Below are 21,510 nucleotides of genomic sequence, written 5' to 3'. Positions count from 1 at the left end.
CATAGCTCCCAGCCAGAGTGAGAGGTAAAGCAAAGACCTGGTTCATGGAGAAATTTCTCCCGCAAGAGCTTGGGCTGTTGGGTGCTAGCATTGCCCAGCTCCCTGTCAGAGGCAGAGTAGGCCTCAGACCACAGCACTGATGTAGTGCAACAACTCGGTGGGGGGGAGGGGGGGGGAGGGATGTTGTTTTATTTCAATGTTGTTTTTTGATTTGGAGTGGTTAAAAGGAATTCTCATTTTTGGAAAATTTGGCTGTACTTTGCAACAGTGTTAGACTTCTCTGTTGGATCTCCTCTACTAGAAATGTTTAGATTTATTTTTGTTTGTGTTCTGTCTTACGCAGCTAAGAAAACAGTTTCAAATAGGACAAATTGTCTTGTTCCAGGGAGGAGGTCTCATCTGGAGAGTGAAAACAGCTTGCTACTTGGAGTGCTGTCTGCAAAAGAACAAAGCTCTAAGGACCGTTCCCTACGCTGTGCCCCACAAGAGAGATTATTGAGCCAAGATGTTGGCCTCAGGAAGCGTCCTACTATGCTAGAGAGTTTCCATGTGAAACGGCTTTTTTCCTAGGATTTGTGTGCCCTAGCACCTGGTCATCTCGGTGCTGGTCTTTTGGGGAAGATGGGCAGGGAGGCAAGTGCCTGGGCTATTTGCTTCTCCTATTTGTAAGGGGAATTGCATTATTTCATCTCACAGGGATGCTGGAGTACCTTTCTGATAGTCTTTACTAGCTGGTGCTGAGCATTTTAATCAGGTGCGTGTCAGTCCTGTATTTGTGTTTTGCACATGTCACAGGTGAAATGAAAGGAAGAAAGGTTCATGAAAGAGCCAATTTTCCTGCACGGCTTTCATGGAAAATGAGTTCTGATGCACAGAATTGTGTTTTGTAAGGCAGTTGAATGAAAAAATTACAGATACTTAGAAAAGTGAGATGACATCATACGATCTGTACATTTTGTGAAAATAAATCAGGGCTACTATTATTAAAATATATGCACTTGCAATGGATGCTTTGGCAGACTGGTTGTAATAAAGAATTTTAAAATTGGAATAGGTTAAAAATTCAAGTAGGAATGAGTTCAAAAACCAAGAGGAATTTTCCTTCTTGAAAACCAGACTCAGTTTAGTCCAATTTCTAGCTAAAGAATGGAAGTGTGGATTCAACGCTTTTAGATTCTCAATTAAAAGATCATCACCACATTATCAGGATGTCAGACACATCACATTCATCAGTCTGTTTTCTAGAAATTTTCACTCTTGTCCAAAGTACAGCTGGAAATGCCTAAATAAAATGAAAAGGGGGCAAGTGTCACCCAGGCCAAGAACTGTTTTCCTCTCAAGGCTTAAAGTATTTTCATTAAGAAAAAAAAAGTGTTAAGACATTTAAGTCTTTTCATAGACAGCTCACAAGACTAAATTCATGAAACTCTCTAAAAAGAGGACCCACTGGAAACAATCCTTACGCTTACACCTACAGCAATCACTCTGGATTTATTACTACATCTCAGGCTGCAAGCCTGAGCCTGATTTATTAGCTACTGTCCCTTTGGGTTTCTTATCCAGGGCAGTAAAACAGCTGTAGAAAGCTGAAAAGAAGTCGAGCTGCACATCTTGTCTTTTTAGCCTGTTTCTTGTGTTCATTATAGTCTATAAACAAACATCTTTCAGGTCTCCTAAATAGATTTTCTGATCGAGTTCCCAGAACAGACCACCACCAGTCTCATTAAAGCTTATTTATGCTACTTTCATGCATGAATAAAAAAGCTCCCATTCACTGCTGATTTTATTTAGTTAGATCCTGTGCCTTGTAGTGGACATTGAATTGGTGTGACATTTTTTGGCATGAAAAAAAAAAGTAGTGTGACTGCAGAGAACAGTTTGATGCCTAGATCTTTTCCGTATGAAAAGGAAGGGGTTAACCTGTTCTTGGCTGTATTGTATTGATTGAGGCCCAGGCAAAGAAAATACAGCTGTAAATAGTTAGGATTATTCCCTGGTAGCTGAGGGGTTTTTTTTTTGGTAAGTCATTGAACTGGGACTTTGGAGGTATGAACCATTTCCCAGGGATGCCACCCACTTCCTGCATGATAGGAGGGAGGTCATTACTTGCTCTAGGTCTCAGCTCCCCGACTGGGAATGATGCTTTCTCCCTCCTCTTCTCTGTCTAACTTGCTTGTTTATATGGATAACTTTGCAGCAGAGTAACATCTACTCTCTCTGTGTGCTCACAAGGATGGGTCCGTCTCCCGGCTGGGGCCTCTAGACACCACCACAAATAACAAATACGATTTCCCCTTTATGTCTGTCTCCTTCATCTCCATCCATGCTGCAGTGTCTGCAAGGTAAGATTAATGGCTTGGAAAAAAAAAAAAAAAAAGAAATCAGTAAAAACAAAGAACAACTGAGTAAATGAGTAAAGGACCAGCAGGTGTGAAAAGTTGTGAAATGGGTTTGTTTTTCTCCAGTCTTGCTGGTTGGTGAGCTCACGCAAAGGTATTGCATTTTGCACGAGAAGGATTTGAGCCTGTAGTTTAAGTCAAAGGGTGAACAAAAAGCAGCTTTGTGCATTTACTTCGTGCTAAGCACATTGTGAATATTCTTAGGCACTGCCACAAGGATTAACATCTCTGCATTTTAATGTGCCTCGTGCCGGAATTTAGCTAGAAAGCAGAGCAGGCAGGAACGGGCTCTCCAGGCGGTGCTCTCTGCTAGGTGTCTCTGAAGTGCTATTCAATAGCTTTCTGTTACTCTTTTTCTTATTATTATTCCTTTTTTTTTTTTTCATTCTTTTTCCTTCCACTCCTTCAACAGCTTCTGGAACAAATCCTGATAGATTTCACCTTTCTGAAATTTACTGTGCTGGACTGTTTTATCTCCAAATACTCTTGCATGGCAATAGTTTATATATAAAAAAAAGAGGCATGTGGACAGAAGTATGGAGTTTGGTATTTACTTTGGATCATTAACCTGGTGTGCAAATTTGACTTGATCTCTCTTTCTCTCTCTCTTTTTTTAATTCTCCCCCCACCTTCTTTGTGGAATTTCAGAGCCCGTGAGGAGACACAGCCTTTTGCTGCTTGGGGATCCCAGCAAGAAATGGGAGGCTGATGGATTGCAAATGCACCTGCTTGGTTTAAAACCCAGCCAAACAGATAAGTGCCCTTTTAATTTTCTCACAATAGCGTTTTAGACATATCCGTGCACAAAACACCTCTCTTCATGCTGGTTTTAATTCGGGGAGCTGTCTGTGCATCACCCTTACAAACGAATGCTCTGTATTTCTCCTTTCTGCTGAGAAATGCCAGACGATAGCAGTGTTTCACATGTGCTGATTAATTAGAGTGAGGTTGCTGCAGCTGAGGGCTCGGGAGGCTGCTGGGGTCTCTCCCAGCCCCTGCCTCCAGCAGCCCTGTGAGGCTCTGGGGAGCGGGGCTGCGGTACCAGGCGATGCTGGTGTGGCCTAGCCCAGCCTGAGGAGCCCTCCGGGACTCATTATTAGAGGTTTAATAACCAGGCTTGGCTGGCTTGATTGAGAAGATGCTTGTGCAGGCTTGGCGTGATCTCAGAGAAGGCAGCTAAAGCTGGTGGAATGAGAGGGCTTTGTACATGTGCTGCTCATATGTGTGTGGAGAAAGCGATAACCCTGCTCCTTCCTGGAGGGGAAATAACTGGGGAGATGGGACAGAAGCCCTCCGTTATGCTGGGACTGCACAGTGTGGTATCGTGGGTGAGTGGCAATGGGAAACGTCCCTGCAGAGGTGTGGGGGCACTTGTATCTATGGACAGAAAATACAGCCCATCAGGAAAATAACTTCTGGCTTCTTAGATGTGCTACTGCCCGCTCACAAACACACCAATACAATTATTAAAAAATGCAAGTAATCTAGAAAATGCAGTTCTCATGTACAGTGTCGCTCTGCAATAGTACACAGTCATGGGGTTGGGGCAAGTATTAGCTAAACCCGTGATGTACAGCATTAGAGTAATGCAAAAACCACTGATGCAGTGTGTGTTGGAGGCGATGTGTGGCAGGTGAGGACAGGACCCAGATGATTCCAGACCCATCTTGTCTACTCTAGCAGGGTTAATTATCATTGTAAAATGTCCACCTGGCTGTTAGGTTAACTACAAACATATTTGTTACAGCAAATTAGACTGTGCTAACTGATGTGAATTTGCCTTACCTACCTAAGCGAAAGGAGAGTTTCTCGCTGAGGGCACCAGCCCAGAGCCCAGAGAAGCTGGAGGCTGATTCCTTGCCTCAAATTGACCCTGAGCACAGCCTGTAGCCTCTGTGTCTTGTCTTTTACTGACTGGAAATGCAGCTTGTAATGCTGCCCGTCCCTGCAGGGAAGGGCCACTGAGTAATGGGGAACGAGAGCTGGGGTGATGAAGTAGGAGGTTGCTGCAGCACAAGGGCTGGATTGAGGTCAGCTTCTGAGATCCCTGGAGTGCCTGAAGTTCTCTCTTTTCTTGGAAAAACTCCTCACCCTTGCTGTTCTTACTGAGAAGGGATTTGGATTAATAGTGGAAACAGCATTTCTGATATCAGTGACAGTCCTCTATCTTAGAATAGACAGCAATATTTATTCTTGGCTCTTCAGTGATCTGATAGTGAAAAGGCTTGGTGTTATATTAAGGAACACTGATAAAGTGAAGCCTTCACGTTAAGGCTGTAACTGGGGTTTGTTCAAGGATGGATGGGAAATTAAAACAGCTTAAAACATTTGTGTATGTCAGCTAACAGGGCTCTTTGCTCCTCCAAGAATAAATAAATAAAATTGACCCTCAAGGTCTTGATTATTAGGTGTGCAATGTGAAATGTGTTTTTCTGCTGATGTGCCGATATCGATGTTCACCCAAATTAGTTCCCAATAAATTAACTCCTAACCTGGCAAGTTCCAACCAGGGCTGCAAACCTCTCTTCAGGCATCAAAGTTGCATTTGGAAATCATGTCCTAAAGTGTGCCATGCAACCTGTAATGCCCTGTGCTCCTTGGCAGAAGTGGGAGAAAAAGCTGCCAGTCCCTCTCAGGAGCTGTGGTGGTGTGAGATGGTGCTGGGTGTATTATATGCAACTGTGGTTTGTCTGCTGGTTATATCCAGTGGCTGAGGAGGAATCAACAGGTCTTGACAGGTTGCTGCAAAAAATCTTGTCCAAAAAAGAAGACATCCAAATCTCTAACTCTTTCCTTGTCTTACAGGTGAGCCTTGAGGACAGCTGAGAGGCACCATAACTCCTAAATGCATGAGCTTCCCCTGGGATTAGAAGAGCAGCCATGGGGAAAGACAAGAAAAAAGAGGAGGCTGTCTTTCTGAGGAAAAAGATAACTTTGCTGAGGGCTTTCTCGCTTCTCATCGGCAGCATGGTTGGCAGCGGCATCTTTATCTCCCCGAAAGGAGTGCTGAAAAACTCGGGCACTGTGGGCTTCTCCCTGGTGGTCTGGTTTGCCTGCGGGCTCCTTTCAATGTTTGGTGAGTGCGGAGTTGGGTAAGCCTTTGCTTAAGCACCTGGGAGGTGAGGGGAGCCAGCAAAATTGTATTATAGATAGCTGGGAGCGGAATAGACCTAAAATTCCCCATTCTGAATGTAGCAGAAACAAATGCTTAGCAAGCCTGGGGGTCACCAGGGCCCTTTGCCAGAGTTGGTGGGTGTCTGTCAGAAGGGGTCCGGGTATGCCTGGTTCTTCTCGGAGCGAGGAGATGGAGCGGATCAGTTCCTGGTGCCTTTCATTCTGGTTCTTCTGAAATAATGCAGTTCTTACAGTTACCATGGGTAAAAGCCATGGCTTTCAGTTTCCTTCATTAACTGTATACAAGCACCTTCTTCTCAGAAATGCTTTAAAGGTGCTGTTAGAAGTGCAAGATCTCAGCTCTGGGGAGAAATCTGAAGCTTATTTTCAGCGAGTGACTTTAAAGTTCTTCCACTTTTACAACTTGAGGGGGGAAAAAAAAGGAAAAAAAAAGAAAAACAAGAAAGGAGAAATACTCCATGTGGATAAAACACCTTGGCACTGTGACATTTAGAAATTGGGATGTTCAGTTGTTAATCTGGCAACAGTCATGATTCTTGCTCTTCGCATATGCCTACCAGTATTTCACATTGTGCTGCTGAGCATAGGCTGCTCTACCCTACATGTGGGATGCAGCTTCTGCGTGGCTGTTTGGGGAGTGATATACTTTGCCTAAGGAAAATCTTAAAGCATAATGTGAGCAAAGAGTCCCTCTTAACTGAGCAGAGCGATAAGTGATAAGGCATGTGCTGGCCACATAGCCCAGCCTCAGCGCTGGGAAGGTTTCTCTCTCTGTGGCAGTCTTTTGTAGCCTCTTTGTCGAGTTGTTGCATTTTGTAGCTGAATCTGTTGGTTTTCTCTTCCCTTTTGTCAGCTTGATGACCTCCTGTGATCATTTTTCTGATGCATTTTTTTTGGATACTTAAATGGCCTGCTTTCTTTCATGCCTTTTTTTTTTCCCCATAAAGTGTGACATGTGTATGAGCTCTGTAGCCTGACTTCAGCAAAGCACTTAAACACAAGCTTTAAGCATGTAAAGAAACCCACTGGGATAAATGAGAGGAGGGCTCTGCCTGTATCTAAGACTTTGGACAGGGATTCAGTATAAGCTCACCGGCAGAGTGGCAGGAAAAACTGGGGCCCTCACCAGTGGTGTGACCCGAATGGTCTGCAGGAGCAGGAGGCACAGGTAGAGGTGTAAAGGTTTCTCTCCATTTGCCTGGAAGTTTTAAAGCTGTCTCCTCAGGCTCACCTTGCTCTGCAGCATCAGGGCCGTGCTTTCCATCGGCAGCAGGTCTCCCTTCTCAGACATATCCTTCCAGGTCCTCTCTCTGGGGTCTTCAAATGAAGATGTGAACGTGCAAGATAAGGACACGGGAACGTGGTCCGTGATCAGAAATGTGATTGAAATGGTCAGGGCAGCCACTGGCGGTCAGCTGAGTGCTGCAGCCACCCTGTGAGCACCGTTACACCAAGCTGAGAGGGGAGATGAGGGAACGCGAACCTCCAAGACGTTTGTCAAAGGATGTCTCTCGTAGTTCAGTGCAGTGTTTCTTCCACACACACTTCCACACAGCTTCCCTGGACAAGTTGTATCATTAACCAGGCAACAAAATTTCCTTCCTTCTGACAAAACAGTGAACTTTCTTCTAAACACACTAGAATAAGGAAAAGAGTGGTTCTGCTAAAATCCCCTTTTCTTCCTCTAGTTCACCACTTCTTTTAAACAGACTCCTTCAATCCCTGGAAGTCATACAGAAAAGAGTATCCAAGGGATGATTTACTCAGTTCATTTATACCCGAACTTTTCCAGGTGCCTTGTGTTATGCAGAGCTTGGAACAAGGATCACCAAGTCTGGAGGACATTATATCTACATTTTGGAGACATTAGGGCCTCTACCAAGTTTCTTATTTCTGTGGGCTGAGTTTTTTGCTATCAGGTAAGAGATTTTGTCTGTTTGCCCTTTGCTGGATGTTCTGATTTATTTAAGAAAATATTTATTTAATTTATGGTTCCAGGCAACAGTCTAAGCAGTTTGTAAAGGAAAAAGGAAAAAAATCTGAAAAACTTTTAAAGACTTTCAGTAATAAAAGGAAGAAGACAGAATGAGCAAACAGTTACATGTGTTCAGCGTGATCTGTACTTGAGGAATATCTCTCCTCTTCCCTGGCAGCTCTGTTATCATCCAAGAACTGTGATATATTTTTGGTGACAGGGAGTGGATGCCAGGTTCATTTCAGATCCTCTCATTCTATTGTGAAACTTCTCACATTCTTCTGTGGGGGGAAAAAAACTTTCTGGCTTAGCCCTGAGTTAATAATAACTTAGAAAATTGTAAATGACTTTTCTTTCCACCTGAAAAAGGAAAATCCTGCCCTTCCAACAGCCTGTCCTCCATGTATGTTGGGATGAAGTAGGACACACGAACTACACAGCTTTGCTCTGTATGATTAATCTCAACTTTTGCGTTCAAGCTAAGAATTAATCTTTTTGCAGCATGTGCTTTTTAACCCATTTGCTGAGAAAACCTATGAAAAAGACTCTATGGGATCTACGTTGTGGAGCAGGATTAGGCTGGGTGGGAAGCTTCCCTCCCTCCCCAGCTGTGCACAGCTTTCCCTCGTGGTATTTTTTGGCTGTCCATGGACCAGAGTTTGATGCTGTGCTTATTTCCCCTCACCAGGCCTGCCAACAGCGCCGTGGTTTCGCTGGCGTTCGGGCGCTACCTGCTGGAGCCTTTTTTTGCCCCCTGTGCAGCCCCTGTTCCTGCCGTGAAGCTCGTCTCTCTCCTGGGGTACTGTAAGTACACCTTCATGCCACTGCCAGTCTCGGGGCCTCTCTGCCCAGGACCCGGGGTGCTTACAGGGCTTTATCTTCTGGGACTGGGGTCCTGTGCTACCTCCTTGGCCACTCGAAGCTTCCTGCTCCAAGGAGCTGCTCTGGGGCCCCTGTGTTTGCCAAGAAGGAGCAATGGCATCCCTGTTGTCTAGCTGGATCTTGAGGGTCTTGAGGGGATGGTGCCAAGTACAGGGGTAGAAACTATTCACGTGTAATTGCGCAAAGGCTGCCTGGTTTGAGGCCATAAGGCTTTTGTAGGCCTCGTGTGCTGCACCCAGCCGTGAAAACACCCTGCCTACTCTCTCTCACTCTGAACACCCTCTCTGTAAGGACGCAGCCTTATCCTCAGCATCCCCCGGGCAGGGAGCATTCCTGTATTTATTTATTTTCTTCCCCTACGTGTGTCGAGCATGGGCTGCAGCGGTGTGGTCTCCTCTCCAGACGCGGTCCTCACCCTCAACTCCTGGAGCGTCTCCTGGAGCGCCCGGCTGCAGACAGCCCTCTCCATCGTCAAGCTGCTGGCGCTCATGCTCATCATCGTGCCAGGGATGATGCTGCTGGCCCAGGGTAGGTGCGTGGCCGACGGAGGGTGCTCGAGGGAGAGGGGCTGTTGGCTTCAAGCTGTGTCACCTCGCTGGGGCCGATGCTCCCGGCTCAGCTCTGCTTTCTCCAAAGGTTTTTTTGGAGATGAACCCACCCAGGGTGATGTAGGCACCCACCTCTGCTGATGCCTTCCTTCCTACAGCCAGCCACTTGTCAGTGTGGCTCCAAACCTTTCGAAAGCAGCATAAATGCAAGGGATAGCAGGGACATGTGACAGCATCCCTTGGTGACCTGAGCCTGTCACAGCTGTGTAAGGGGCTACCAGCCCCCTGGTAACTGCACCTCTAACCATCCTGTGGCTTCAGCTGATGCTTTTTACCTCCTAATGGAGATGGGCAGTAAGGCGGTACGCTTACAATGGACTCATGCAGGATTTCATGCTCACGTGCAGAGGAAAAAATATAACAAAAACCCTACCAGTGGTGTCTTCTGGGATTGATACAGGTTTATTGGCTTTAATCCAAGCCTCAGTCAGTAGAAAAGCCCCTGGCATTCACAGCCAAGGGATGAAGCCCACTATGGCTTCACACTATTTCCTTCCTCTGCAGAGGGAACAACAGAGGCAGTAGGCTCAACATTTGTGTTTCTTTCTGATGTTTGGAGCTGGCTCCTTTGAACGTGCAAAAAAAAACCCTCAGGCGGGCAACACTTCTGAAATGAAGGACTGCCCTGCAGCTAGAAATCCCGAGCCATTATTATTAGGAATGCCTTCAAATGACAATCTGGAGCCCTGGCACCCGTCCTCCGGCAAGAAGGATAAGTGCCGGTGACATCTGGAGAGAGAATCTGTGGAGAGACCCGAGTATGTCAGGTTGTGTTTAATATGACTCGTGGGGGACTCTAAATCACTCATGAATATATTGCAGACCGTAAATTCTTTTTATGTCACATCACTTATCGGCAGTCATTTTAGAATATAAAAAGACTACCCCAATAGACCCACTTCCATTTTCTAGTTTAGCTTTTTTTCGAGTCCATTTTCTTTTTGACTTAGTTTTTGTGCTTGTTTTTAAACTGGTTAGCCTCACTCCCCAGCCTTTCTGTTTTCTTTAGTCACACTCTTGTCCTTTCCTCTGCCACTGCCTTCCCCTTGACTCAGGTTTCTTAAAGAGACTTTCTGGGCTAGCTTTTCACACCTGGATGCCCAAGTGTCATCTCAGAGCTCCTCGCAGAGGCACCTCTGTGGATGTGGCCTGATTTTCTCCACGTGCTCCGTGTCATTTCATCCTTTTCCTGGAGAGACACAACTGCATGAGCTCTGCACTTTGATATGAAAAGACACTTTGATATGGATAACTGAATATAGATGTGGAATCCAAACTTTTTGGCACTTGGATTTCAAAATGTTAGAAATATAACTGCTTTTGACTGTCTTCTTCCTTCAAATTAGAGGCCATTAGGTGTTTTTCCTTGCCTTTCCTTGTGTTTTTGGTGTGTTTTTTTTTTTTTTTGAGTTTGATATAAAATATACCTCATAACCAATATCCCGACTTTGATGTTTTTTCGTTTTTTTTTGAACAAGGATGGCTTTGTAAAAACGACCATTTCTCTTCTGCTTCTCAGTGCTGGCCAAGGTTCATTTCAAGCAAAGCGCTTTTAGGAAAACTTGGGGAGCTGGTAAAACAGGGTGTTTATCCGAGCTGCCTCTAGTTTTTATTATTGCGTTTGCTTTGCCCCCTGTGTCCCCAGCTCCCCTCCCGCAGGGCTGTTCCCACGCCGGCTGCCTCCCCCCCTGGTTCCCATGCTCTGCGCAGCGTGGGGCCGGGGTCAGCAAGCTGGCGGCAGGGCCGGGGGGAGCACGGTGAGAGCCGGATTTGCTGCCTCGCTGGCTGCGCCACATCAAAAAAGAGCGAGCGTCCAGCTGCTGGTGGGATGGGGAGGAGGGATTCAACCTGGGGAATCGCTTTGAGGCTGAAAAACAGGACGGGAGAACTTCTTGTCCCCACAATCCCCCATTTCCACAGCAGGCACTATCTGAGGGAGAAACAGACGCTGCCATTGCCTTTCCTGAAATTTCTCCGGTAGCTGGTCAGGAGATAGATTTATTCTGTCACTGTGTATGCAGCTTGCATGTCAGCACAGCACCACAAATTAAAGCAATGAAACAAATCCAAATGCCCGGCTCCAGGGAAGTCACAGCCGCTTCTCCCAGGTTTGGGCAGGATGTTAGCCCATGGGAAAGAAGTCCATCCCTGATGTTTCCCTGCTCTGTATCTGTCATTTGTCTCTTCTGTAGGCCACACTGAAAACTTCCAGGATGCTTTTGACAAGCAGTCGTTGGTCCCAGACAAGCTGCCCTTGGCTTTTTACGCAGGCATGTTTGCCTACTCAGGCTGGTAGGTGTGACAGAGGGCACCTGGTGGGTGGTGCGTTGTGTTGACACCTGGCTCAACCTCTCTCCTTGTGTCTCCCCGCTGTGCAGGTTTCAGACCAGCTTTGTGCGTGAGGAGTTGGTCAGACCTGAACGGTAAGGCTGGGAGAAGCAGGCGGCTCTAGTGTGCCAGCCTCCGGGGTACCACCGCTTCCCCTAATGCTGGCAAACAGCAAGGGAAGAAATAAGTCTGTGGGCTCACCTAACCAGCGCCAGCTGCAATTTGCAGTAATGCGATGAAAAACAAGGGGGGAACGGCTTGTTCATTGTGTGCCTCTCTTCCCCTTTCTTGTAGAAACATCCCCTTGGCTGTCATTGTGTCTGTGATCACCGTCATTGTGGGGTATATGCTCACCAATGTCTCCTATTACACTGCCCTGGGAACACAAGATGTTCTGGCTTCTCCAGCTGTGGCTGTGGTGAGTCGTCACCCCTACTGATATCTTTCTTTAGTGTGGTCAGCTTCTGCTGAGGGGGTGGTTATGGCAAAGGTCTAGGAGATGGTTTTCCTAATAACATGCCTTTTTGCTTTGTTATTTCTCTGGATTATTGGACAACAGTAACTTCTAGTCTTTCCTAAATGATAATGAAAAAGAACCTGCAGATGACAGTAGAAAAGGCAAGATTTATGAGTTATATTTTACTCCTTCTCTTGAATCTGATGTCATCTAGAGATCACCATGTGTTCCTACAGTCATGCTTGCTCTTCCCCCAGAGTTTTGTGCAGCGGGCCTGCAGAAGCCTTATCTCAGTGGTCCCGGTCCTTGTCGCGCTGTCCTGCTTTGGAACCATGAATGGAGGAATCCTCACGTTTTCAAGGTCAGATCTCTGAGATGTTACTTTTTTTTTTTGGCTTATTGACTCAGAGGGAAGCACCAGTAACCTGTGCACCTGTCCATCCTCTTGATGGCATTTTAGGCACTCTTGTGGGAAAATCAAGGCCTTTGACTCCCAGTATGTAAATTACAGGACACTGTTGGCTGTCTAAGGGTCTCCGCTTCCTTTTTCTGGCCAGGTCTGTCTGGTCATAAAAACAAGATTTTTTTGCCTCTCCCCCCATCTCCTCATTTTAAAGTGAAATGTCAATGTTTCTGGGGAACTATGAGCTTTGTTGACACTGGCAGCTGCTCAGTGAAATGGAGCCATCTTTTGCTGGCTTCACCCAGCTGCTTTGCTGCAGGGCACAGGGTCCCTCCACTGTGAGGATCTCTGGCCAAAAGCAAGCGCTCCCTGGGGGACTTTGCTTTGAGTTCACTGAAAAGTTATCATGGCCAGGCCACTCCCAAAGCAATAGTCAAGGCTCAACTTTGTTCCATGAAAAAACCATCTTGCCAGCTCCACTGGCTACTACACTGCGGGTCCTTGTGGGAGCCTTGAAACTGGAGAGGAGGGCAGAGCTCATGGAGAAGTGTGTTGTCCTGTCCCTGGGGAGCTGAGCAAACTCACTGAGGCCAGCTCCATTTCGCAGCTCTGATTGCAAAAGGAAAAATCAGTTGATATGAAAGGGATCTTCCACAGCACAGGAGCTAATGAGTTATTTGATCCACTACCTTCAAGTCCTGTGTTGAATACAGTGGGGAGAATCCCCCCACTTAACTCCTCTAGATAGCAATTTTCTTGGAGGATGGGAAGTCCCTGGAGGTTCTTCATGTCCCTGTCATCCTTCTCTCCCCCTTCCTGGCATCATTAACATAATGACTGCAGAAAGGCCATATAAACAGTGATGGGGCCTCCCTGGCTGCTGGCCAGCCACACCCCAGCAAAACCACAGAGACAGCAATAAAACCAGTTATATACTCATGCCCCAGCTGCTTTGGGCTCTGTTCCAGCCCAGCTGATGCTCTGGCATAGTTTGTGGATATTAAGTTTATAAAACTGGATGCAATGCCTTCTCCCAAATTGCCCTTTCACGGTTTAAAGGAGAGATGGAGGCAAGAAGCTCTTTGCTGTTGTTTTGTAGCTGGCCCTGTGTGTAACTGGCCTCCCTGGAGGATGATAAACTATATTGTCCAACAACTGGCCAGAGGCTTGAAAACCCTCTCTTCTTTAAGGAGCTTGCAGTGCATTTATACCTCTATATAGTTTATATATCTATCTATATCTATGCATATGTGTTTTATTCCTGGCCTGTCAGGCCCTCCAGGGTCTTAAGCTCAGTCTCCTGTTGGAGTGGGCACCAAGGCTGACAGTCGCCTTTCATGAACTCACCAGCCTCTCTTACAAAAGACCAGAGGTTTGTGACCCCTCTGCTTCCTACTGTTTTGTTTCTGTTTCCAGCCTGACCTCGTTCATGGTCGCTCTGGACTTGCCCAAAGGTCTCTGCTAATGGGCCACCCATAGGGACAGTGCCAGCAGTGGGCTCTGTGCTGAGCTAATTGGTGCTTGGACAACTATGCAAAATTAATCTTTGGAGACTTTTTTTTTTTTTCCCCAAATCCTCTAAAAAGTGAGTAAGTGCAGAACTGTGGCCTTTAATAGCAGACGTGTGGGTGGGGTGCATTGTGGCTTTCGGTCAGTCCAGCTATTGATCTCTTCATTTCCAGTGTGACTGTGGGGTGCTGATGCATAGGACTCCCTGTCTTTTTCTAGGACACTGTTTGTGGCTTCCAGGGAAGGGCAGTGGCCTCCACTCTTCTCCATGATCCACATTCGAAGACATACTCCCCTTCCCGCTGTCATGTTAATGGTAAGAGGATCTGCCTGTCTGACATGCCCTCCTCTCGCAGTCTTGGCTTTCTTGTTTGGTCTGGCAATCTGCAAACCTGGAGAAGCTGAGGAGCTTTAAAGGGTATCGAGACACTAAGTGAGCTTCCAAAAAATGAAGAAAGTGGAATACTGGAAATGGCTGTAAACTTTTACGTCCACTTGTGCGGGTAGTGGGATCTGAACCCTGCTGCCCCAAAGTCCCTGCCTTACTGCCTCGAACGTGTTCTTTCCAAGTATTGTCCCCACCATCTGCCACAGTTACTGCTTGATGTTTCCTATCGTCTCCCCCAGGCTTTGGCTATTTGGAAAACTGAAATTCCCAGGCTCAGTGGAAATCCAGCAAATGAGTATTTATGGAGAGGCTCTCAGGTTTGGGTTGCTGTAGATCTCCATTGTTCCTTTCTGTAGCATATTGCAATTTTGTATTTGGGACTTTTGATGGGAATCTTCAGTCTGTGACAGGGTTTTGTAACATGTTTGGTGACCTCAGAAATGTTGGGGCTGTGAAGTAGCTGCCTGCGATTGCAGGGGGGCTGGAGGAGATGATCCATATTACCTTTTCCAGTCTGAGGACTGCAGTAAGGTGTTAATGACTGTATTTCATCTTCACAATGCTCAGTTCCCTTTGGTTACTACCATGGTGTGTATCGGAGATATCTACCATCTAATGAACTTCTTCAGCTTTTCCCGATGGCTCTTCATAGGATTAGCCACCCTCGGTCTCATTGTCCATCGCTGCCGTCACCCAGAGCTGCAGAGCCCATTCCAGGTAACACATGACGTGTGTCTGACAGCCAGAGACACACGTGCCAATCTTTTTTTTTTTTCTTTCTTTTTTCTTTTCTCCATCTCTGTATCCTTTGCTAAGAATTAGAGCATTGCATGGCTGTGATTGCCTTTAGGCTCTGAGAGCCTCAATCCCTATTGCTCAGTATGGCATGTAGAGAGCTGCTGAGGTTGGCTGATATGCCCAAATGGCCAGATTTGGTAAACCCTATAAAAACATTGCTACGTGGTGTCATCAGATGCAGCCAAAGGGGGTGGTAGCCTGCTCCAGGAGACAAGGTATTGGGCTGGAGCTGGTAGATGAGCAGTTCCCATGCTCTCCTCTCCTGAGCCGCAAGGGGGACCCTTCCTGGATGTGATTTCAGTGGCAGGTAGGTCTCTGCCCTGGCTGAGAAGCAGAAAGCTGTCAGGCTTGGGGGAAAAGGGAATTGCCGGAGGAGTCCTGGGAGCAGGCCTGACTTACAGGGAATGGACTCCCGGCACAAAAATACCGTGTAGCGTAAAGCAGCTTGAGCACAACTCTGTGCTGTTACAGACCCTGAGGATGTGCACAGTGTGTGCGTGTATAACACAAAACATTTCCTTCAGCTGTTAGCTAACAGCAGCTAGTGGATGGCGTGGCACCTAGAGAAGGACCTGCCCTCCTGTCTCGGGGAGGCGGGGGGGCCCAGTGAGCCTACAGCCATATGTGACCGCTGTGGGATGCAGATTGTGCTAAGCACACAGGTGCCTGGTGGGGTTTGAGGAGCTGCCTGATGCATGCCACGTCCAGATGTGTGCACATGTACAGCTCCAGCACTTTTGGGGTGCACTGGACCCGTGGACATAACCATCAAGAGGCATTAAAAGTGGGCAGAGGGAAGTGAGGAGGTGAAGGAGATTCAATTCCCTGCTCCTCAAGGGGCAGCTTGTCCCCTTGTGCCTTTCTCTGGCCTCCAGCTGGGCCCCTCTGGTGGCTGCTGGGGTCTTGCCCGTGGGAAGCAACCGGTCCCCTGTGTCGGTGGGAGAAGCTGGCATGGCTTTCGCAGCCCCTGTTGTGCTTGGGACACCTCTCCCACTGCCGGATCATCTGCATTTGGCCGGGGCTGTGCTCATCATGTGCACAATTTGTTCCCCTCTCTGGTCGCGCCTGCATGGTGTCTCCAGCCAGTTCCTGTGGAGGAGAGGAGACCTCCAAGGCCACAGGCACTGGGCAGCTGATCAGCAAAAAACTCAGGGGAAAGAAACGCTTTCCACCACTCCCAGGGCTCCTCCCCAAGCCGAGAGAGGCCTGATGCGAAGTTTGGGGTAATTTTTCTTCTTGGTCTTTGCTGGAGACAGTGTGTTTAGCAGAGACCTTGAAGCTTCCCAGCTTGTTGGCTGGCTGTGCTCATGCACTCACCCAGAACCAGATTTTTTAAAAAGCTTTAATTTTTTCTTTTAAACCAGCCAACCAGCCTGCTTGGGAGAAGCTTATTAGTTGATAGTACTGGTGATATTTTCAGTTTCTGGGAGTTTGCCCCGTTTTGTTTTAGATAGAGGTTTAGGTTTTTAATGCTTCCTAAGAACAGATTGAATGAGTGAGGGAAATGCTGGCAGTTTGGTTGTCTGTTCCTCCCTCTCCCCAGATTTTATGCCCACTTCAAACCCAAAATACAGTCATCTGCAACAGCGAAGGACTGAGTGAATGTGATGTGTACATGTGCTGCTCTCCAGTGGTCAGAAATATTTCTTCTTCTGACGCTAGCCTGCTTACAGAGAACAAATAATAAAAAATGTGAGTGGCTGTGCTGGTAATTTTCCCCCACAGCATTTTCAGTTAAAAATGGTAAGAAAACACCAGGAAGAGGAGCGAGCAGCCCCCTCACGCACCTCTCACACAGATGTGCAGTGTGAATGTACGCACGTAGGAGACCCTGGCAAGGGATGCTCCCGCTGGAAAGGCAGCAGGAGCACGCGAGTTTGGTGGCTGGATGGCTGCCATCGCTAGAGCAACTGATCTCTCTCAGCTCGGCATGGTCAGCATCCAAAATGTGATCCTCACCCTAGGTGAGATCAGCAGCTCCTTTATCAGCTATAGCAAGGAGTAACTTGGCTTGGTTGGATCTAGGGACTAAGGGAGTGTTTCACAGCTTATTTGTTACGGTCTTGCAAATTACTCTCCAAATAATACAGATAAGTTGGCTCACCCAACAAGGTGAGGCTGATGTGCTGAGAGCTACTTTGGCCTTTCATCAGGGTGTCATTGAAAATCATGTTCTTGATGCAAGTGCTATGGGGTTGAGTGTCTGGTTTATCCTGTTTCAGTCACTATAGGTCTCAGGCGAGCTGGAGGCAGCTCAAAATGAGTCACAAGTGTTATGGCCAAAGAACGGCTTGTTTCTAAGGGATTTTACTCACAGCTTCAGATTTTCCACTAGCAGTTGCCACAGGTGGCAAGCTTGAGGTGTGTGTGGACATGCACATGTGCTGTATGTTCACAGAGCAGTGAGGTCTGGTTGACCCTGGCTTGGCCTCTTGTTGCGAATGAGGTGAGGTTTATATCAGTGCACATGAGGTGAGGTTTATATCAATGCACGTAGAGGGAGGTGTGCGCCTCTCAGGGCACACTGGGCTCCCAGGGTGATACAAGTCAACTTTTCCTCTATGCATCCTACTCGCTCACGACTGTTTATACTGAAATAGTGCACAGGATAGATATGTGACTTTTCTCATCTTCTCTAAAATGGAAGAGAGAATACAGTGCGTGCTGGCATGTATGAAGGCTGATCGGTTTTGCCTGAGCATCCTCTGTGTTCTTTCCCCAGGTCCCCCTCTTCATTCCTGTCTCTTTTACCATCATCTGCCTCTTCACAGTGGCAATGTCTTTCTACTCAGACCCTGTAAACATTAGCATCGGATGCACCATGGTGTTAAGTGGCTTTCCAGTCTACTACCTCGTAATCCACAGGCAAATGTCAAACCGCTGCCGTAGCCTGCTTTGTAAGTATGCAGTTGGCTTTCAGCATCCTGGACCCAAGCACGCTCGGGGTAGGGATGTTGGTTTGCTGCCAGTGCTCATCTCTAACACAAATCGCTCTGTGACCAACAGACCTCGTGGAACCTCAGTCACAAGCCCTGCCACCCCTTCCCTGCCTTTTCCGGGATGCAGCCTCCACAGCCAAAGAGAAGGGGCAGGCTGTGCTGTGTGGGGCTGGCCTGGCTCGTGAATGCACTGATAAACCAGCTTAACGTATTATTTTAGAAAAGACAGGGCTGAGGTCTACCAACAGGGGGAACCAAGAGGATCACTTTTGCTATCATATCTTTATCATGTCTGTGTGATCAGCACCTCTGTCAAATTTGGCTGAAACTGAGCCAAAAGATCAAAAGTGAGTATGGAGAGGGTGAGAGCCAGGCACTGTAACCCCATGCACAAACATATTTGCTGAAAGGCTGGGGAGAGGACTGATAGGAAAAGATGATGCAGCCTGCAGGCTCTTTGGTGATGGGGCAGCTTGTCTAACAGTACAGTTTTGGGCACAGATGTGGGTGTGTAAATGAAAGACATCTCCCCATCCCATGTATGGCATAGATTTAGCTTGGGTGTAGCCCTGGTGGCACAAGTACAATGACTTACTCTGAAACAAGAGCCCAGTTTTGATTTTAGTTTATAACTTCAATTGTGAATCTTGATTTCTTTGGATTTGGTGTTGTGCTGAGGTATACTGGTAACCAGTGAACAGGAAAAAAAAAAAAGTATAGTAAGAAAGAAAACAGATACAGTGATCTGCTAATATAAAATGCTCCAGCAATCAGTGTTGCTCTGATTTTCATCCCCAGTTTAAGCTATCCTTCAGATTAAACTTTTTTTTTGTTTTTCCTCCCTTCAGATTATGTTACGCAGAAGCTGCAGTTACTGCTGGAAGTAGTTCAACAAGAAATCAAGACGTACTGAGAAAACCATCATAACTTACAGGAGAAGATGAAATCTACTTACTCCATTTCTGATACCTTTGATCCTACAAAAAGAAGGCCACGCTCTTATTCTTTTAATCAGTGCAAATGAGGATGAGCCTGAGCCAAAATGTTGCTGCAAGCAGTCCTAAGCTTGCCAGTCAGGATCTGGATGAGCCTGTCACATCTGCTTCTGCCCTTTCCTTTTTTAACAGAACAATCTAGTTCTTTGAAATGAGCTTTCTTTGCCTGCAAAGTGTGTTTGAAACGAAGATCCTAATTTTGCGGCCCAGCCCATTCCTCAGCAAAATATATGCTATTTTTATTTTCCTAACTTGGCAAATAGGGGAAGAGATCCTACTGCAGAACTACTGAAGATCCCAGCCACATGGAAGCCAAACACAGGTTTCAAACTGAAGCTTTGTAGCAGTCAAGGGAAATGGTGATGTGGAGAAGCTTTATAAAGGGAAATGGACGAGGAGAGCAAATTAAAAATAAGGTAGATGAACTGGAAAGTAGGAGGTGGGAGGCTAAAACTTCATTCACCAGGAAGAGCAAATCATTAACAAAGAAAAGTTAGAATGTTTTGCTTTGATAATTGTATAAGGAAAATAAGTTTATTTTGCTTATACAATAATGTTTCAATTTTGAATTTTATTTTTCTGAAATGATGTTTCAAAATGTACTGACACAGTAAAAAAAAAGAATCTAAACACCTACAAGAATAGGACAGAATAAATTCTGATTCCTCACCTGGTACTACTAGTGAAGTGGAAAATTGAGATTTTGGCCCAACTCCAGTGAAATACAATTCTCCTGTAGGAGGACAAGATCACTGATGAGTCTTGGGCAGATTCCTTCGTAAGCACATCTTTTGGTGCTGTAAGAAGACATTCAAGACTTCATGTCTGAGCTTTAACTTTAAATCTACAGTCAAATGACTTGCTGAATCGATACATAAATGCTCGCGTGAACCATTGTCAGCAGAAATGTTTCTGTTGTTGGGTTGTTTTCGATTACATTATCGATGTTGCAAAGTTATGTCCAGATAAAAGAGCAATTACCACTTAAGTGATTGGAAATAGTTAATCTTTTCCTAAAAGATCGGAAGTAGCATACAGGGCTTTGTCTGATGGCCCCTGAAGAGAGGAAGAGCAGAATGTGAAGCATTTTTAATCTTTTGTATCGAGCATTTATGTACTTAGAAAAACAAGTAGCATTTACAAAACCAATGTAATCTACCAAAACTTGTAAAATGCACTATCAAGATTTGGAAATAAATAATTAGGACTTTTTTTTAAGCAATTGAGAATTATTATTCTTGTTAAGACCGCTTCTGTTCTTGTGCTAAATCGAGCTGTGAGAGCAATAGCATAGTTGCAAGGCTCATCCTCCCCCTGCCCCGCGAACTAGTTTACAAGCTGCTGGAAGCTGTCCAACAGGAAATGCAGACTTCCTGGGAAAAGCATCACAACCTAGGGAAGAAGGTACTGCCTTCAAGTGTTGTTTGAAGTGAGATTTGGAAACATTTCTGGGCTCCCAAGCAGGGGCTGCGCCCCCTCAGGCCCTGTGTGTGGCTGGGGAACCAACGTGCAGAAGAGGGGAGCCCCACCATCCAAAGGTGGCCTGAGTACACCTCCTTACATGCTGGTTTGGGGGATTTTTCTGCATTTGAGGTAGAAACATGAGGTGCTGTCAGCCTGTTCCTGTGCTGTAAGAGCCCTGTGAACTCGCTGTAGCACCAGTTCTCCTCTGTCAAACCTTGGAGTGATCTGCAATTGCGACAGAGCTGCTTTGTGTCTGCAGATACACACTTAGAAAGGGTGAAACATCATTTTTTCCATCTGTTTCCTTTGAAGAGAAAACAGGAATGAGACTTGAAATTTGTGGGGGGAAGAATAAGTGGGCTGTGGTTTCTTAATGGACGATAAATTATTTGACAAATGTAGGGAAACCACACCTGGGAGCTTCTGCTGACTGTGCAGGAAAAGGATCTTATCTTGCAGGGATGTAGAATGTCTGTTCAAAGACCTGTCAGATACTTAAAATGCAGACACTTCTAATACTGCTGTTACATTGACAGCAGGAATCTGAGGTTCAACAGCTCCATGGCAGACACTGCAGTTAAAAGTAATAATAATAATAAAAAAAAGAAGTTAGAAGGTATCAGTTTACAATGTGTTCAGGTCTCCAGGTTGTGGCAAGTTGTTTGTTTTAGAGAGGATACTATGCTGTTCCGACCAGAGCTATGCAAATATTTTCTACCAAGCCAGAATGTTTTTCCTAGAGCTGATATCTTGTGTCTGCTGCAAAGCTTGGCTTCAGTTCAGAAAAGTATTTTACTAGAGAATTCACATACGCAAAAATGAACCTGCAGGATCTGATCCTATAAATCTAATCAGTCAGAGAAGCATAGAAGTTGCACAACTATGGAGATGAGAGACAGATACTATAAGGGAGGTGAAAAGCCAGTCAGAAAAGGCCAGATGGGGAAGAACCAAGGTTCAACTTCATAATTGCGTTTCTGTTTCTTTTGTTATCTTGTGTGTATAAAATGCACTCAGGGTGCAGCCTTTCCAGAAACTAAAACAGAGCTTTATGTTTTGCCACCACTGATCTGGTCTGACTAGACCATCAGAAGATAAAACTCTTCTGGGCAATTCAACTGAATGTAATTCGTATAACTAAACTAAAACAGAATTGTTGCATCTGAGTAGGTTTATGTGGTTAGCATTACTTGACCTATTATTAAGCTTTATGCTTCAGAGCTCTGCTGG

The 21,510-nt window shown here is 46.0% G+C and overlaps 1 protein-coding gene across 4 annotated transcripts; it reads left to right on the top strand.

Annotated features, from left to right (window-relative positions):
- Nucleotides 1-2,077: 2,077 nt before the first annotated feature.
- On the top strand, nucleotides 2,078-20,038 carry LOC308180755 (cystine/glutamate transporter-like). Of its 4 annotated transcripts, none has more exons than XM_080562892.1 (14): nucleotides 2,078-2,115; nucleotides 2,233-2,342; nucleotides 3,048-5,475; nucleotides 7,327-7,453; nucleotides 8,198-8,313; nucleotides 8,794-8,919; nucleotides 11,192-11,291; nucleotides 11,378-11,422; nucleotides 11,622-11,745; nucleotides 12,042-12,145; nucleotides 13,916-14,012; nucleotides 14,652-14,801; nucleotides 17,605-17,779; nucleotides 18,670-20,038. In XM_080562892.1, exons 3-14 carry the CDS (start codon nucleotides 5,280-5,282, stop codon nucleotides 18,732-18,734), a joined length of 1,425 nt encoding a protein of 474 aa, XP_080419018.1. In that variant the 5' UTR covers nucleotides 2,078-2,115; nucleotides 2,233-2,342; nucleotides 3,048-5,279; the 3' UTR covers nucleotides 18,735-20,038. The 4 variants fall into 4 exon arrangements, 3 of the variants coding, with proteins under 3 accessions (XP_080419018.1, XP_080419017.1, XP_080419016.1); XM_080562891.1 differs by lacking the exon at nucleotides 2,078-2,115 and having other exon boundaries at nucleotides 2,122-2,342; nucleotides 3,048-3,152; nucleotides 5,205-5,475; XR_013941175.1 differs by lacking the exon at nucleotides 2,078-2,115 and having other exon boundaries at nucleotides 2,122-2,342; nucleotides 14,714-14,801.
- The last annotated feature ends 1,472 nt before the right edge of the window (nucleotides 20,039-21,510 follow it).

This window comes from Anser brachyrhynchus, assembly GCF_964034855.1.
Source record: "Anser brachyrhynchus genome assembly, chromosome: 1".
In the NCBI taxonomy this organism is placed as follows: Eukaryota; Metazoa; Chordata; class Aves; order Anseriformes; family Anatidae; genus Anser; species Anser brachyrhynchus.
The sequence above is the reverse complement of the archived record's forward strand: the minus strand, read 5'-3'. Positions and strand labels throughout refer to the sequence as shown.